Source organism: Salvia hispanica, chromosome 5, assembly GCF_029641045.1.
Source record: "Salvia hispanica isolate PSC_SH4W2 chromosome 5, Shi_PSC_v1, whole genome shotgun sequence".
Taxonomy (NCBI): Eukaryota; Viridiplantae; Streptophyta; class Magnoliopsida; order Lamiales; family Lamiaceae; genus Salvia; species Salvia hispanica.
In genome coordinates, this window is record NC_142696.1 from 19,202,552 (window position 1) to 19,220,642 (window position 18,091).

At 38.8% G+C, this 18,091-nt stretch overlaps 2 protein-coding genes and 1 pseudogene across 3 annotated transcripts; all 3 read left to right on the plus strand.

Moving 5' to 3' along the window:
- Positions 1-1,224: 1,224 nt before the first annotated feature.
- On the plus strand, positions 1,225-7,190 carry LOC125189734 (cell division control protein 48 homolog C-like). The gene is made up of 10 exons (XM_089059120.1): positions 1,225-1,315; positions 2,283-2,893; positions 3,161-3,313; positions 3,874-3,990; positions 4,074-4,175; positions 4,307-4,360; positions 4,468-4,535; positions 4,675-4,876; positions 6,914-7,036; positions 7,122-7,190. The coding sequence occupies exons 1-10, from the start codon at positions 1,225-1,227 to the stop codon at positions 7,188-7,190; spliced, it is 1,590 nt and encodes a 529-aa protein (XP_088915246.1).
- A 2,435-nt stretch (positions 7,191-9,625) lies between these two features.
- On the plus strand, positions 9,626-11,358 carry LOC125189732 (magnesium transporter MRS2-1-like; annotated as a pseudogene). Its single transcript, XR_016130767.1, has 6 exons — positions 9,626-9,641; positions 9,894-10,009; positions 10,093-10,211; positions 10,310-10,610; positions 10,694-10,741; positions 11,048-11,358. The product of XR_016130767.1 is annotated as a magnesium transporter MRS2-1-like (transcript).
- A 2,184-nt stretch (positions 11,359-13,542) lies between these two features.
- GNL2 (GNOM-like 2) lies at positions 13,543-17,885 on the plus strand. The gene is given in 3 exon segments (XM_048086973.2): positions 13,543-14,171; positions 14,257-14,720; positions 14,795-17,885. Coding segments are annotated over 3 exon segments (4,101 nt in total). The 5' UTR covers positions 13,543-13,625.
- Positions 17,886-18,091: the final 206 nt, after the last annotated feature.

Sequence of the window (18,091 nt, forward strand, 5' to 3'; positions counted from 1 at the left end):
AGAAGCGATCACATAATTGTTAACTTGTCACAACTACGCATAATATATCAAACCAAAAACCACTAGAAAATTTTTGGCTGTAAGTTTGCACTGGGTTGTGGTCAAATGTTCAGGACCAATTGGAAGTAGATAATGAATATGAAAGACTACTGTGTCTTGTAATTTGTTGTCCATTTATTTTAGAGTATAGGCCAAAACTGGTCCTGAACATATGCTCTAGACATTCTCTTTTGAATTTTTGGATCCCAAACATTTCAACTCAGATCACAATCTTTCCAAATTTAACTTTTTCGTCAAATTTTTACGGTCAACATTTTTAATCCCAATTTTGACCAAATTAAGCTGTTAAATATGATTACTAACTCCCTAATTATATCCTCAATTATTTTAATAAGTTATCATTTAAAATACAAATAAATAATATTAAAAACAAAAATAAGAAATTCAAAATAACTCACATAGCGAGTTGAAAAACGCAGATCCGGCATAAACGCATATCATCTGCCGCCGGCGGAGAAACAGACCTTGCATCGCCGCCGTTCAATTTGGCAGCTATGCTGCTCAGCGATTGGCCCCTCCACAGAATCCTCACCCCGCTGCCTTCCTTCCGCCGTGCATCGCCGCCATAGGTCGCTCCTTTTATTTCGTTAGATTTTCTCTTGTCGGATTGGGGAGACGCCTTCCTATTGTTGTTGTTATTGTGGCATGACCGCCGATTGACGACCAAATTCGAGAATTCCCCTGGGACAGAAAATTTCTCCGATGGTGGAAATGCGGAGGAGCGATGGTGGAAATTCCCCTCAGCATTCGATGTTGTTGTTTTGAATTTTTCATTTTCTTTTTTAATATTATTTGTTTTGTATTTTAAATGATAACTTATTAAAATAATTAAAGGTATAATTAGGGATAGTAATCATATTGAACAACTTAATTTGGTCAAAATTGGAATTGAAAACGTTGACCGTTAAAATTTAACGAAAAAGTTAACTTTGGACCGATTGTGATCCGAGTTGAAATGTTTGGGATCCAAAATACAAAAGATAATGTCTAGGACCAAAATCGTAAAATGAGCATATGTTCAGGATCAGTTTTGGCCTTTACCCTTTATTTTATTTAACATTTACATGTAATTCCAAAAATATAAAAAAAAATCAAAATTAGCTACAATAATAAAAATCGGCTAACCGAGTTAAATTTTCACTAATTAACTGTTGACTGTAAAAAATGACGGAAACTGTCAAAAATGACCTATTCGACAACGTTTTCGTATGTTTCAGATTCGATTTTCAAAAAGTGAATGTTCTGAATCAAAATCGTAAATCGGTCATATGTTTAAGACCAAAATAGTACTTTACTCTATATGTTATGACGAAAGTATATGGAATTAAAATGCATAAGAATATTTTTAAACTAAAATGCTAAAGATATAAAAAAACACTTTTAAAATTTGGTGCGTGAATTGTATATGTTGCAAATGCATTTTAAATATTTAAAAAAGATTAAATGCCAATTTTGGTCCAAAACATATGACCAAAATATGAATTTGGTCCAAAACATTCACTTTTTGAAAAACAGGTCCATAACAAATGAAAACACACACAACACGCACACACTCCACACACAAACGCGCACACACAGCGCGCACACAACGCAAACAAACGCGCACACACAGCGCACACAAACGAGCGCGCACACAGCACGCACACACCCATCAACACATACATAGCACGCACGCGCACTCACATACTGCACACGCAAATGCGCACATACACAACACACAGAACACATATACACACACAACACACACAAAAGAGAATTGTGAGTTAGGAGAGAACATTCTATTTTAGGGGAAAAATTGAAAAGATACTAATTAGAAGGGTATATGTTGCAAATGACAAATAATAGAATTATTTTTGTAAATTGATTGTTGCTAATGAGATTATGGAAAACTAAGTTGGGCTGAGGAACTTATTTTTCAGAAAGCTTATAAGTTGTTGGAGCCTATTTTTTTTTCAGTTTAGAAACTGTTTTAAGGAGCTCATAAGCTCAACCAAACACCCTATGAGGCTAACTTCTAAGTTATTCATCTTTTAGTGGCTTCAGCAGATGCACTTCTACATGTCTTGCTAAACCTCTTTGTCACTAAGATTTCTTACTTGTCCGTAGCCTAAACTCTGAATTTTTGTACGGTTCCATATTTCTATGGGTTGTGTTTCATAAAACTAATCCTCAAGAATTAACATTTTGTTTCTTTCCCCCTGACTTTTCTGAATTGCGTTCAGGTGCAGCAGAAGAAAAGATCGGAAGATTGTTCTTAACAGCATACATGAGAGCACCATCTGTTGTGTTCATTGATGAAATTGGTGCGATGACTTCTGTAAAGAAAAGGACACTCAAGGAAGTAGAGTATCGCATAGTGGATCAGTTGATGGCTTTTATGGATGGGCGAGACAGACCTACCGGACCAGTAAATGACGATGTTAGTTTTGAAAGTTCTAATAGTACACCTGGCTATGTGTTGGTGATTGGAGCCACCAACAGGCCTGATGCTCTTGACACTGCCTTAAGGCGTTTATTTGATCATGAATTTGCTTTAGGTGTTCCAGATGAATGTGAAAGGTTTGACATTCTGTCAGCTCTAACACGCAATCTTAAGGTTGAAGTTGGTTTTGATCCCAGGAAATTAGCTAGGTCCACTATGGGCTATGTAGCAGGAGATTTGGTAGCTCTAGCAAAAAGGGCTGGTATGCTTGCTGTACATAGTATCATGGGCAATGGAAACTCAGAGTATCTCAAAGAACCGAGGCACATGGTTGAACATGAAGAATATTACACGCAGCCATTTTATGATGAAGAATTGGAAAACTTTAGCATAACCATGAATCACTTTGTGGTAATTCTTTCTTGCACTCTCTTCAGAAATGAAATTTGCTGAAAGTTCAGGCCATAAACTAAAATCTACCATATTTTTGTACAACCAACTCCAAATTGATTCTTTTTATAATTCTGTTGATTAGAGTTCTCCATCATTTCCAAATTGTTATAATTCTGTTGATTAGAGTTCTCCATCATTTCCAAGTTGTTGCTCTCTCTCTATATGCTCTTGTAATATTTTTGCATTGCGTTGTCACATGTGATTTTTCTATTCAACTGAGGGCAGCAAGCTGGAAAGATGGTTCAGCCGTCTGCAATTATGAAAGATTTTTTCACCACACTACATGCAAAGTGGGATGATGTTGGAGGTCTTGAAGCATTGAAATCGGAGTTTGAACGTCATGTAGTTAAAGCGATTAAGTATCCTCGAGTTTATGAGGTAGTTTCCTTTCCTATCTGCTGTGCTGAAATTTAGATGAAGGCCGTCAAATGGTATTATCACCATATAGTTTCTTGAGCTTTCTAAGGTAGTATTGTTTCCTAATTTTTTTTATGTCAAGTCTTCATGTGTCATGCTTTCTCTTCTACCAAACTTTATTGATTAATTTGTTCTTTTTTACGTTGTAGTCTTTAGACCGTTAGACGGGTTCTTTTTTATTCTCATTTGGTGTATTTCCAACTAGATTTTTGCTAGAGTGATTTTAATAAGGCCCGGTGCTCATTGCTCAATCTACGCAATCAAGAATTTTTAGGTTTTCATCTTCATTTTATACATAGGCTTACTTCTCTGTATTAAACTTCATCGGTATTGCCAAACTCGTATGAGTTTACCTTGTATTCTGGAAACTAGCCAGTTGAGCAATCCCTTTTCCACAGTTTTCCCTGGGCATGCCTCTTTCCCCCCACTTCATCTTTTTCCATATTTTCTTATCCCTTCATTTCTTATGCTAAATTTACAACCAATGGGAGCATACCCTAATAAGTTTTATCTTTTCATAGGATATAAAGACGAGTGTCCTAAGCTCCTTTCTCCTTTGTGGTCCTTCTGGCTGTGGAAAGACATTGCTTGTCAAGGCTGTGGCTAAAGAAGCAGGAGCAAATTTCATGCATATCAAGGTTCTCCCTTTAGTCACATTTCATCTTGATTTAGTTGGAAACAATCATTGGTTTCTTATTTTGTACTTTTATTCACCATGAAGGCCCGTGATCTATTGAAATTTGGCAATCAGTGCGAAATGGTAGTGCATAACATATTCAGTTATGCAAGCACTCACGTCCCATGTGTACTTTTCTTTGATGAGGTACTTCCTTTTACTTTTTCTGACAGATGTGTTTTAAAGTACCATGAGGTCAAAGTTCGGGCTGTAACTGAAGAATAACCCTTTATTGAATGAGAGTATATATCTCTTATGCCCAATATCCTTTTCTACAGCTGGACTTGATGGCCTCATGTGATAATGTACCACGATGGCCGGACTTTAGACAGGTCTGTAATTGGCATTTCTCCAATGCTGACTTTGCTATCCATATATCTGTCACTCAACATATGCACATATTTAGCAAAAAAGAGGATGACAGTCTTTCATACTGCAGCTAATATCAGAGCTGAGTGATACAGAATTAACAATGGAAGGTGTTCTTGTGTTTGGTGCGACAAACAGGTACCGGATGCTTTGCGGTTCATCTTCTGTTCCAGTGGTCTTATTTGTTATTTTGAAGAGTATCAATGATGGTTCTCAGTTTACTCTCGCTTCTTGTGCCTTTGTGTTGACATCTTTTATCTTGCTGGCCATATTGCAGGCCTGAAATCGTGAGTCATTCTTCACTCATCGAAACACAATTTGATAGGCTTCTGTATGTTCCTCTCCCTACTCCAGAAGAGCGAGGTGCGATATTGAAAGCTCTTACTCGAGGCAAGCCAATAGATCCCGATGTGGACCTGATGGCCCTAGGAAACGACGTGGCCTGTGAAAGTTTTAGTGGCCGTGATCTATTTGCTTTGGTATGTCCCAACTTCTTTGTGGAATAGTCAAATATATATTCCAAATTATCACCATTGTTTCAATTGTATGCTTTGTATCCTGAACTGTTAGAGTTTGTATACTAGAAATCACGTTTCGAGTGATTGAATACTGTAAAACTCTTATTTTATTTTCCAATAAATAAAACAGATTATTTTTGTCATAATGTTGTTATGTTTTACATTTAATGGATGTTAATGCATGTTTAAATGTATAAGTTAACTTAACAAAGTCTAAGTCTTTGTTTTAGTAGACCGGTTGTGGGCGTCGTCCACTTTAAGGTAACACGGTCAGTTCTAAACAAAGAAAAAGATGAATTTCACAACCTAGATGGAATTTGACTACCCATCGAGAAAGGTTGCAATGTCAGTCCGCATATTTCTAAGCCTTACTGAAATAAGATGACATTGGTGTGGTATAGCACTGAACGGATCTAACAGCAAGACTTGCCTTAGGCTATCTACTGAAAGGCGAGGTCTTGATAAATATTTATTTCTTAATCAATGTAGGTTAGCATTGAGCATACGGTATTGATTATGCACTGCTTTGACTTATCAAATGGTGCGGGTTTTTCGTAACCCAATTATCCTGATATATTGGGCAGTGGTGATCGATATCTAGCGGTGCTAGGATTGCTATTATATTGAATCGTGCGCGAGCTAAGTCTCGCTTGATAATGTCCTCAAGAGGAGCGCGAAACGAGGTTTTATTATTCGGAACCTAGCTAGTTGGAGTGTGATTACTCTATGAATAATAAATAAGCGTTTCATGCTAAGTCCACTCTTGGAATTAATAAGAAGTTAATTAATTAAGTCAATAGCAGACATTAATTAATTAATGGACATTTTAATCTTAAGCACGGGAAATGAAAGTTAAACGGAAACCCGGATTACTTGTAATTTCCGATTTGGATGGGGAGAGTTCAATATTACTTCTGTAGTGGCTGCTCGTAATATTCCAATTATAACTTATATTAAATTGTGGGTTCAATTTAATTAGTAAAAAGTAAATTGGATGAGCCCATATCCAAAACCTTCCATAGATCCCTGTCTGGGCCCAAAAGGAACTCAATATAAATAGGAGAATAAAGGAGACAGAAAACAACAATTTCTCATCATTGTAATTTTCGAAAATCCCTTCTCCAGCTGAGGAGATTTTCGAATTCCTCTCCTATTCCGAAAAGGATTTCTTCTGTCTTCTTTATTTAAATCCTAGTATTCTAGTAAGATCAGCCCACACTGATATTGGGATACAGTTCGGGAACCAGAGAGAAGATTTGTGGTTTAGTACTCAAAGCATCACGTGGAGAAGAAGCTAGCCATCTTCAATTCTTTGGAGAATTAATTAGGTATTTTTCTGCTCCGTAGAAAAGCATGTTTTAGGTTTCAATATTGTTAAAGCATGATTGATTCAAGTTATGAGCATGATACATGTGATAATTACGCGAATAGCTTTTGTCTAAATAATCTGCTAAATAGATCTGATTATTATGTGATTGATTTATTCTCGCACGCTTCCGCTGCCAGCACCTTCATGAACTACTTCGAACAATTAAATGACGTACTACTAGAAACTCTGCAAATCTATACCAGACAACATGGAAGTTGAGTAGGAATATATCAAATTTAACCTGGAAATACATATGGAAAATTGCATATTTTAATGCCACATAAGCTCAAAACAACCTTGTTTTGAAACTGTCAAAAAAAAAAAATGCATCTTTATTTTTCTCCTCTCTCCTGCTTATGTGGCATTAAAAGAATTCATATATACATATGTATTTCCACGTCGAATTTCTAATGATCTGGCTTTTAGGTACTCAATTTGTCGAGTTATTGATTAGCTTAGTCTTCTGTAATTTGAGGTCAATTGACACTTCAAGATAGAACTGAAAAAATGGTGATAGTTTGTGATATATTTACCTATTTAGCCTAAAATTCAATGTTGGTAACAATTTTCATTCACGGACGAGGTAAGTGAAAATTTCTGATAATCTTTAAATTTTCTATAATTGATAGGTAATAGAAGCTTCTAAGTTCGCCATTAATAGACCAGCATTGTCTGTCGGGAACCGCATGACAATCAAAGATGCAGATTTCAAGAGTGCGTTGGCAAAAGTCTACCCTTCTCTCTCAGCCACGGTGCTGCTACTGGTTTGCTACTGTGTTTTTCCCTTTACTGGGTTGTTTCTTCGCCTCACGGTCTTGATTTTTTGTGTGTGTGCAGGAAGTCAAGAACTGGGAGCTTCAGTCTAAGAAGATTGTTGTTCATAGCAGTTCTGTGATGGACTGGTAGCAAGTCAAAGCAGTCTTTTAGGTAATATGTTAACTCACTTATGTGCTTACTGTATGTATATGTGTGAATTATGTGAGTTTTCATTGCATCATCTGGAGCATTTTAGTTAATGTTACAAAAATTTGTGTAAGATTGCGCCAAAATACATATATGAATTGGATCTAATCTCGTCTCAGTTGCATAATTGAGATTTTGGTAAAAGTGGTTTTTAATGAACTTTTGAGTGTTTTTATAGGCATGCGCTACTTTTAGAAAACTGGTATTTAATGAACTTTGGTAGGGTAGATAACTCATCTAAAATGATATCTGTTCTTATTATGTTGTGTTTATTTATCTTCCCTCAATGGTACACTACCCATGCTTCAGCTAGATAGGATAATGACCATGATAATTGATAGGTACACTAAGGGCATCCGAGCCATAAAAATAGCATATGCCATTTACTAATTAAACTAACATGCATACCAAACGCATAGTTAAATACAATTAAACACAGGGAACCACATAAGTTAAGCTAAACCCTTATTTATTTCACTCTCAGAGAAAATACTCCATAATATTTCTAACACTAATGTCTCCTGACTTGATTCCTTGCCGCTGCCCTTCTTGCACATGTTGTTCTTAAACCCCTGGCAATAAATACGTCTTCAGCGACCTCTTCTATATTTCCGAAGTATCTCTCTCCGAAGCTTTGGCAGAATAAAAGGAGCCACATGATGCTTCCTAATCCACGATATATCCAATTGCAACACGTACATATTCCCACTCAGTAAGAGAGTGTAAAGTACAAGAGATTAGGTGTCTTTTTAAAAATCAATCACTTATAGTGGGTCAATCGAAAAAGGGAAATTAATCACTTGCGGTAGGAGGGAGAGAGTATATTCTAATGGGCTCTTAGGTAAGCGTTATTTTGGACTGGGTTATGTTAAAATCTCTAAAATCTATCCCACATCGACTTTGTGAAGATCTCATCTATTCTATATAAGTGTGGATAATCCTCTCCCCTTCTGAGTCCTTTTAAGGGGTGAGTGGCCCATTTCTAGTATGGTCTCAGAACGGGCCCAATTCGATGATAGATCTATTTATATCTTATCTACCTCACGAGTGGAAGACCGATGTTAATTCTGGCCCACTTCGATGATGGTTCTCTTTTATTTCTTGTCTTGCCTACCCATGTGATGGAAGTCCGATGTGTCATTCCGGCCCACACATGCTGGGGCGTGTTAAAATCTCTAAAATCTATCCTACATCGACTTGGTGAGTATCCCATCTAATCTATTTAAGTGTGGATAACCCTCTTTTAAGGGGTGAGTGACTCGTTTCTAATAGGCTAAATTATGCTTTTATTAGTCTCCGTTCAAATTTTTGAGTTGGACCATGCCCCCCACATTTACCAATTCTACTACTCTCTTTGTCCACGAAAATAGTCTCGTCTGTTCATTTTTAATGTCCATAAAAATAGTCTCATCCATAAATGGAAAATTTTCTCAAATCACTACTCTTATATTCCTACTTATTTATACTTATCATCTATCTACATTTTCTCTGTCTCTCTCACACTGTACCCATTCTCTTTTCCCTCTTCTATTTTACTCACTTTTTCTACTTTTAACAACTTATCATAAATACATTTGTCGTTCACCCATAAGACTATTTTTGGTGCACGGAGAGTATAAGAAATACACCCTCCGTCCGCGAATAGGAGTCTCATTCCTATCCGGCACAAGTTTTAAGAAATGTTAAGAAAAGTGGGTGGAAAAAAGTTAGTGGAATATGAGTCTCACTTGTATATATTAGTTTTAAATAATATGTGAGTGGAGTGAGTTAGTGGAATGTGGGGTCTCTTTATCATTAATAGTAATTATGAACCGGGACTCCTATTCACGGACGGACCAAAATAAAAACGGGACTTCTATTCGCGGATAGATGGAATAAACACTAAAATCGGCTACAAATCTCTTTTTTCGTCTTAACGATAAAACACAATTTAATTAGTAAGATGTATAGAGAATTTGAGTAGTCACAATTGCAGGATAAATATGAACCATTTTTCCTTTTTTTGGAAAAATATCCATCTTCCATTGCCAAAAAAGGCATAAAAAATAAATATATGAAACATTATTTATTCTTTTTTTGTTTCAAAAATAAATATACGAAACATTATTTATACATTTTAACTCAAAATTAAAATGATTTTCAACTATGGACTAAGATATTATCATTTAAATACTAAAATAATTGTACAAAATTGACTATTTATTTAAAAAAAACAAAAAAAGTGTATACTGATGCATATAAAAGTTATAGGAACAACATACTGTATGTCGTCATAAGGAGTATTAGCTATCTACAGACTACAATACATGTCTATTGTCTATTCCTGATTCAATTAACTTCAATGCAATATTCAGTTATAAATTGTTCTTCTCTAGATCATGGTGTTGGATGAAGGTATTTGGATAGACTTTGAGATATTAAAATTCTCAGGGGCTTCATGATGTTACTCTTAGATAATTTTCCTTTTTATGTAAGGTAATAACTTTAGTATGAAGTAATGAAAATCTTCCTGTTGAACTCAGTACAAATGGTTGTATGAAGCAACGGAAATTTTCCTTTTGATGTAAGGTAATAACTTTAGTTCAATGCAATGATGCATACTTGATTCTTTTATCTTCTAGTTAATTGATTTTCCACGTGTTCCAGATTCTAGTAGATCTACATTCTGGCCTGATGGATACCAATATTTGCATTCACAACATATGTGGTATATTTTGTATCTCCAGAGCTTAAGCCTGAAATCTAGTGTTTCTCTTCCATACGTATGAATGTGAAGCTTGACAAGACTTGGTAAAAATGTCTAATGTAATTGAATGTGCATTTGGAAAATTTGCATTTTTGATAGGCAGCAGAATTGGAGATTGAAGCATATCCGCTGTTGGTTCAAAAATTAGGTCTCTGAATTTGGAACGAGTTCGTAGACTAAAAAGCAGGCTTGACTCATTGACACGGAGAGTCCAGAAGGTATGTAGCTAGTTATATCAACTCATCAAACTAGGTCTTACATTTTATTTTTTCCTCTCTTATTTCTGCTCCTTTATAGTTGTATCGCTATCATCTAGGTGAGGGATGAGATAGAACAGCTGATGGATGATGATGGAGACATGGCTGAAATGTATCCAACTGAGAAGAAATCAATCTTTGGTAGGATATAGATCAAATGATGGGGGATAGTCTCTCTCTGCTCCTGTTTCTTCACCTCCTGACAGCAGCAGGAAGCTTGAGAAATGCCTTAGCATTGCCAGGGGCAGACATGAAAGCGTCAGGAGCTCAGAAAGTGCCGCGGAAAATATAGAAGAACTGGAAATGTTGTTGGAGGCCTACTTTGTTGTTGTCGACAGCACACTGAACAAGCTGACCTCGGTATAATATACTCCACATAATAATATTAAATTTCTGCCTACTCCAACTCCTATGTTATGAACAATTTCCTTGTATTAATTCAGTTGAAGGAGTATATTGACGATACAGAAGATTTCATCAATATCCAGCTGGTATGGGCCTTACTCTCTCTTTCCTTTTCATTTTCTTCTCTCTTGGAGAAAGATGTGTTCCTCTTTAGGGTAAATGGCATAGATTTATTATTTTTTTCTGATGCATCCTGGGTAGTACTGATGTAGCAATGAGTACAAGTTATAGGAGCAATATACTGTGTGTTTGCATAATTATTAGCCATTGCCTATACATGTCTATTGGCTAGTCCTGATTCAATGCAATATTCAATCATAAATTCTCAAGGGCTTTATGATGTCCCACTCTTAGCCTCTTTTTTATTTAAAGCGCCCACAATCTATCTGCAGGATAATGTTCGGAACCAGCTTACACAGTTTGAGCTGCTATTGACAACTGCAACTTTGTCGTCGCAATATTTGGAGTGGTAGCCGGTATATTTGGCATGAACTTTGAGATATCAATGTTCAACAACGCTGGTGCATTCAAATGGGTCCATCATTTTTTCGACATTTTTGTGGTTCTTCAAACATAGAAGACCGATGCCGCTATAGATGACTGGGTGAAATTGCAGGCATTAGGCTGGAATGGCCGAGTATAATTGTACGAAAATATGACCTATCTTTGTAACTTAAAAACTGGTTAAGAACTCCTTACTGCAGTTTTTTGCTTTGTTGAAAGGATAGGAAAATGTGTCATTAAACTAAGCTTTACAAATAATAAGTGAGCTTTATGCCTTTATCATTGATTTTTTGCAGCACGGCTGTTCTCATATATTTATACATGCTTTTACATTATTTGAGCTAATATTTTTTAGATTCACACCCCCATTGAAATGTAGATTTTTTAGAATTTAAGATTAAATTTGTTGACCTTTCGGAATTTTGGATGGTTATACGAATTTTTCAGAATAAGAGATTTTTGAATTTATATTTATTTTTTATTTTTTTTCATTTCTCTCGCAACGTTTATGAATCGACGAAACTCCATAATATTTTCACTCAAATTCTGATACCTCACGTTTTCAACTATTGCTTTCAAAATTATAAACTTTGTTACCAAACAATTGTCAGTATCATTCAAAGCATCGGTTAATTTGCCATCCACATCAAGCTATTTTAATACATGTATTACCTAACAGAACAAACGCCTATCGTGATTATATCTCAGTTCAATGACTTCCTCACTAGGGGTGCTTAAACGGTTCTCCCGTTCTCGGTTAACCGAAATTGGAATTGACCGGTTAATTGAGGAATCGGGAACTGGATAATCGGTTCCGATACCAATTCCATATTTTTTTATAAAAAATTGGTTTCGGTCTAATTGTAACCAGCCGGTTCTTAACTAGGAACCGAATTACAATTCAATTTTAATTTTTTTATAATTTAATATAGAATTTTAACTTTATAACAAATTTGATGTAACAATTCATTTAATATACACGATTTTAACCCGTATGAATTATTATATTTTTTGGTATTGAATTATTTAAAATTATAAATAAATTCGGATTAAAACTACACATCGGTTCCGATTCTGATTCCGAGATTTATGAAAAATTGAAACCAGTCAACCCGTTCGGTTAAAACTAGAACTGGCCGAATAAGCAGGTCTATTCCTCATATCATTAGTCCAGAGACATGTTCCAGCTCAACCAAACAGAAGCTCATAAGAAATCAAAGGAGGAGATATACATGTTCCGGCCTCTGAGTGTTTTGAATTTTTGAATTTTTATCTAAATAGATTTATGCCCTTAGCTTGCCGAACCCGAGCAGCTGGAAACACGCTTCCCATATGTGTTCGGAGTTGTCTGATATAGAGCCTCAGGTCTAAAATGAATGTTTTTGACCAAAATTGTAAATCGGCCATATGTTTAGGAATTAGGACAAAAATAGTACTCCCTCCGTCCGTGAAATGTTGTCCACTTTGCTTTTTCCCATTTTTAGTAAATGGGTCTCACTTTCAACTAACTCATTACACTCACATTCTAATATAAAAATAATATATTAATGTGAGACCTATATTCCACTAACTTTTTTCACTCAATTTTCTTCACATGTCTTAAAACCCGTGTCAAATCAAACGTGGACAATATTTCATGGACGGAGGGAGTACTATACTCTTCCTAAAAAAAATAGAAACTATCCATTTTAGGAAATTGACCTCACAATCTATTGACACCCATTCCACTATTTTTCTTTTAATCTCTTACTTCATCCATCTTTTCTATTCCTTTCTCAACGGAGAAGTATATCATGGGTTTTTGACTGGTTTTTCTTTCAGCAATTCATTGTTAATTATAAATTTCAAATTTTCGTTTTGTTTGTTTTTTCCAAATTATTATAACTGTTTTCAATAAATTAATATTGAAAAAGTAAACAAAGAAACGATAAGAATCAACAAATCATAAATAATAATAATCCGGTATTCCAAAAAAACAACAATAATAATCGGATGTCAAATATAGTTATATAGTTAGTAGGGATTGAAATGCACTTGAAAGATCTTGTCGAGTGGAATTAAGTTAGAATCAAACATAGGAGGAGATAATAGAATGAAGATAAAATACAAGATATCCAAAATTATTTATCGAATCATTTCATATTAGGATCGAAAAATTGCACATCAATCTGCATAACAGAAGAGAGAACATATGATATATTTAGCGTTAGAATTATTCAATACTTGTCCAAACTTTGAATCGATTTAACCTCTTTTCCAGCATCTAGGATCCGCTATTTCGTGTGGCCACAATTCCAAATAAAGCCACTAAAATTTACCGGTATGCCCTCCAATACCCAGGTCCAAAAAATTATGCATCAATGTAACTTGCCAGTTGAAGAACACATCCTAATTAACTAACATAACAGATTTTTGAACTTTCAATCCTCAAAAAGAAAAATCATTGTGCTGAGTGAGTAAAGAGTGATGGAAGATGATGGAAACAAGACATCCCTGACAAAATCAAAAAGAAAAGACCTTGGCCTCTCCTGCATGCTAAACGCCGAGGTCGGAGCTGTCCTCGCAGTGATCCGCCGGCCACCCGACCCGAACTACCACCAGCCTGACGAGGGCTGCGACACTTCGATATCGCAATCTCTGAAATCCCTCCGAGCCATGCTCTTCAAGCCACAGCAGGAATGGCGAACAATCGACCCATCGGTGTACATGTCCCCGTTCTTGGACGTGATACAGAGCGACGACATCCCTGCTTCTGCCACCGCGGCTGCCCTCCAGTCCGTCCTCAAGATCCTCCGCCTAGGCATATTCGACGAGAAGACTCAGGGCGGAAAGGAATCCATAAATGCGGCTGTCAACGCCGTCACCAGCTGCCGCCTCGAGAAAACTAATCCCGTCACGGAAGACGCCGTCATGATGCGGATCCTGCAGGCCCTCACAGCCGTCATGAGGCACCGCGCCTCCATCCTGCTAACCGATCACTCGACATGCACCCTCGTCAACACATGCTTTCAGGTATCCGGTTCAAACCATCACACATCAGAGAATCAGAAAATGAGCGAGCATATTCCACATTCTTTATCAAACTCTGGGCGTGCAGGTAGTTCAGCAGACGGCCAACCGTGTGGATCTGCTCCAGCGGTGCGCTCGGTACACGATGCATGAGCTAATCCAGATCATATTCTCCCGAATGCCTGATATCGAGGTGAAGGACTGGGAGAATTCTGAGTCAGACACGGAGGACAACGACCTCGACTCCGGCTATGGCATCAGCTCCGCAGTGGACATCTTCCACTTCCTCTGCTCTCTCCTCAACGTCGTCGACGTGGACACAGACATGGTCTCGTACCAAACCAGCGACGAGAACACTCAGGTCTTCGCCCTCTACCTCATCAACTCAGCCATCGAACTCAGCGGGGACAGCATCGGCAAGCATCCCAAGCTCCTCAGAATGATCCAAGACGACCTCTTCCATCATCTCATCCACTACGGCCTCTCCTCCACCCCTCTCGTACTCTCCATGATCTCGAGCACCGTTCTCAACCTCTACCACTTCCTCCGCAGGTGCATTCCCATTCCTGCTACTTCTACTTCATTCACTCCTTCCTAACCAACCTTCTTCTTTCGTCTTGTCACAGCTCTGTGCGTCTCCAGCTCGAGGCCTTCTTCTCCTTCGTCCTTTTCAAGGTCGCCGCTCCAGGGAGCTCCCTCCAGCTCCAGGAGGTCGCTATTGAGGCCATCATCAACTTCTGCAGGCAGCCCAACTTCTCCATGGAGGCCTATGTCAACTACGACTCTGACACCAGCTTTAGGAACGTCTTCGAGGAAACAGGAAAGCTTCTCTGCAAGTATGCCTTCCCAACAGGTACCTACCTGACAAGCACTCAGATTCAGTCTTTCGAAGGGTTGTCCGTTATTCTTCACTACATTGCTGATAACATCGATAGAGAAGACGACACCAGCCCCTCTGGACCATATCCGGTCGAGATAACAGAATTCAGGCCTTTCTGGGAGGACAAAGTGAGAGGGGATGACGTCGAGGCCTGGATCGAATTTCTGAGGTTCAGGAAGGTGCAAAAGAGGAAGATACTAATCGCAGGGAGTCATTTCAACAGAGATGAGAAGAAGGGATTGGATTACCTCAAGAAAGCCGGGCTCACTTCCGATCCGCCTGACCCCAAAGCCTTCGCCTATTTCTTCCGATACACACCAAAACTGAACAAGACCATGATCGGCGACTATCTCGGTGATCCTGATGCATTGAATGTCCAAGTCCTGAAAGAATTCACACACACATTTGAGTTCAGTGGAATGCATCTCGACAGCTCTCTTCGGACTTACCTCGAGAGCTTCAGATTGCCGGGGGAGTCTCAGAAGATCCAGAGAGTCGTGGAGGCCTTCTCTGAGCGGTTTTACGAGCAGCAGTCGTCGGATCTGTTCGCAAGCAAAGATGCTGTTATGATCTTCTGCTACTCGATCATCATGCTCAACACGGATCAGCATAACCCGCAGGTAAAGAAGAAAATGTCAGAGGAGGAATTCATAAAGAACAATAGATCAATCAATGGAGGAAACGATCTCCCTCGAGAATACCTCTCCGAGCTTTTCCAGTCAATTGCAACTAACGCAATCAAGATGGATGATACCAACATTGTTGTGGAAATGAACCCCAACAGATGGATCCAGCTCATAAACCGGTCCAAGATCGTCCAACCATTTATAATGTGCGATTTTGATCGGAGATTGGGGCGGGACATGTTCGCCTCCATTGCCGGCCCATCTGTTGCAACAGTTGCAGCAGTGTTCGAACATTCTGATGAAGAGGAAATGCTCCATGATTGCATCGAGTCGTTGTTCTCGATTGCAAGAATATCTCAGTATGGATTGGAAGACACTTTGGATGAGCTTATTTGCTCTTTCAGCAAATTCACCACATTGTTGAACCCTTACGCCTCCGCGGAAGAGACCCTTTACGCCTTCAGTCACGACATGAAGCCCAAGATGGCCATTCTGGCGGTTTTCACCATCGTGAACGTGTTCAAGGACTCCATCAGAGGCGGGTGGAGAACCATCATCGAGTGCTTGTTGAAGCTCAAGAGGCTGAAGCTGCTCCCACAGTCGATCATGGAGCCTGAAATGGCTCCCAAATCACCGGCTACCAAACCAGACTCCGCTATCGTTATTCCTAGCAACGACCCCAAGTACTCTAAGAAACGACAGGCCTCCGGCATAACTGCGAAGTTCCTAACCTTCATGTCGATGGAGAATGTGGAAGAATCTCTAAATCAAGGGATGAATGAATTCGAGCAAAACATTAGCATCATTCAGCAATGTCAGATCGGAAGCATCTTCAGCACTAGTTCAAATTTGCCTGAAGAGTCTCTATTGAATCTAGGGCGCTGCATCATATTCGCTGCAGCCGGAAAAGGGCAGAAGTTCAGCACCCCGGTGGAGGAGGAGGAGACGGTTTCATTTTGCTGGGAACTTATCAGCTCCATGGCTCTGGCCAACCGGCATAGAGTGTCGACGTTCTGGCCATACTACCACGATTACTTGCTGGAAGTCACACAGTTTCCTCTGTTTTCACCAATTCCTTTCTCTGAGAAGGCGATAGTATCCCTGATGAAGATGTGCCTGAAGCTCCTGGCGTCGGATAATTTCGCGGATGGAGCAGAGGAGCTGATTTTCAAGTCGTTCAACTTGATGTGGAGGGTGGAAAAGGAGATCTTGGAAACCTGTTGTGAGTTCTTGCTGCAAGCTGCAAGCAAGATCATTACTGATTATCCCAACAAAATGCAGACACAGCTTGGGTGGATGTCGGTTCTGCATTTGTTGTCTGTGACGGGCCGACACCCTGAAACGTACGATCAGGGTGTGGAGACCCTCATCCACCTGATGACGGATCAGAATCACATAACACGCACCAACTACACCTACTGCATTGATTGCGCCTTCGCCTTCGTGGCGCTCAGGAACAGCCAAGTAGACAAGAACATCAAGATCATGGATATGCTGGCGGAATCCGCCAGTTTGTTAGTTGAGTGGTACAAAGGCGGATACTCGGATCCGGGAAGCGGCACGGGTGTGGGAAACAATGGAAATAGCCTCTCGGTCGAGGAGAGCTCGAGGATCTACAACCCCATCAGCTTCTTCCAGAGGCTCGGGGAGTCTCTCAAGAAGACCAGCCTGGCTAGGCGCGAGGAGGTAAGGAACCACGCGGTTCTATCACTTCAGAGAAGCTTCTTGCTTGCTGAGGACCTCTTGTTCACTCCCACAAGCTGCATCAACTCCTTCTACAACATCATCTTCGCCATGGTCGACGACTTACACGAGAAGATGCTGCAGTACTCCAGACGGGACAATGCCGAGAGGGAAACAAGAAGCATGGAAGGCACACTGAAGCTCTCGATGGAGGTGCTGACGCATCTCTACTTGCATTTCTTGAAGCCGATATCTGAGAGCAATAATTTTAGGACGTTTTGGCTTGGAATCCTTCGGAGAATGGATACGTGCATGAAGGCCGACTTAGGAGAGTACGGGGAATCAAAGCTGCCGAATATAATTCCTGAGTTGTTGAAGAATATGGTGATGACTATGAAAGAACAAGATGTTTTGAAGATCTCAGAAGAAGATGATTTGTGGGATATAACATTTGTTCAGATACAATGGATAGCTCCATCTCTCACGGATGAACTGTTTCCTGAGGGAGTATAGAACAGTGAATATTAGTTACACACTCCATATTCATTGCTTGTTTCAATCAATAATTATCACACAAAGCTCAACACAAGAAAAATTGATATTGAAAAAACCCTCTAAAACTTCAACTATCCTAATACATCTCTTAATACATCAATACAAAATAAAATAACAGACTTGGTTATCTACACCTGCATATAAACAAATGAAAGATAGGTAACAACATCAATTTCTTT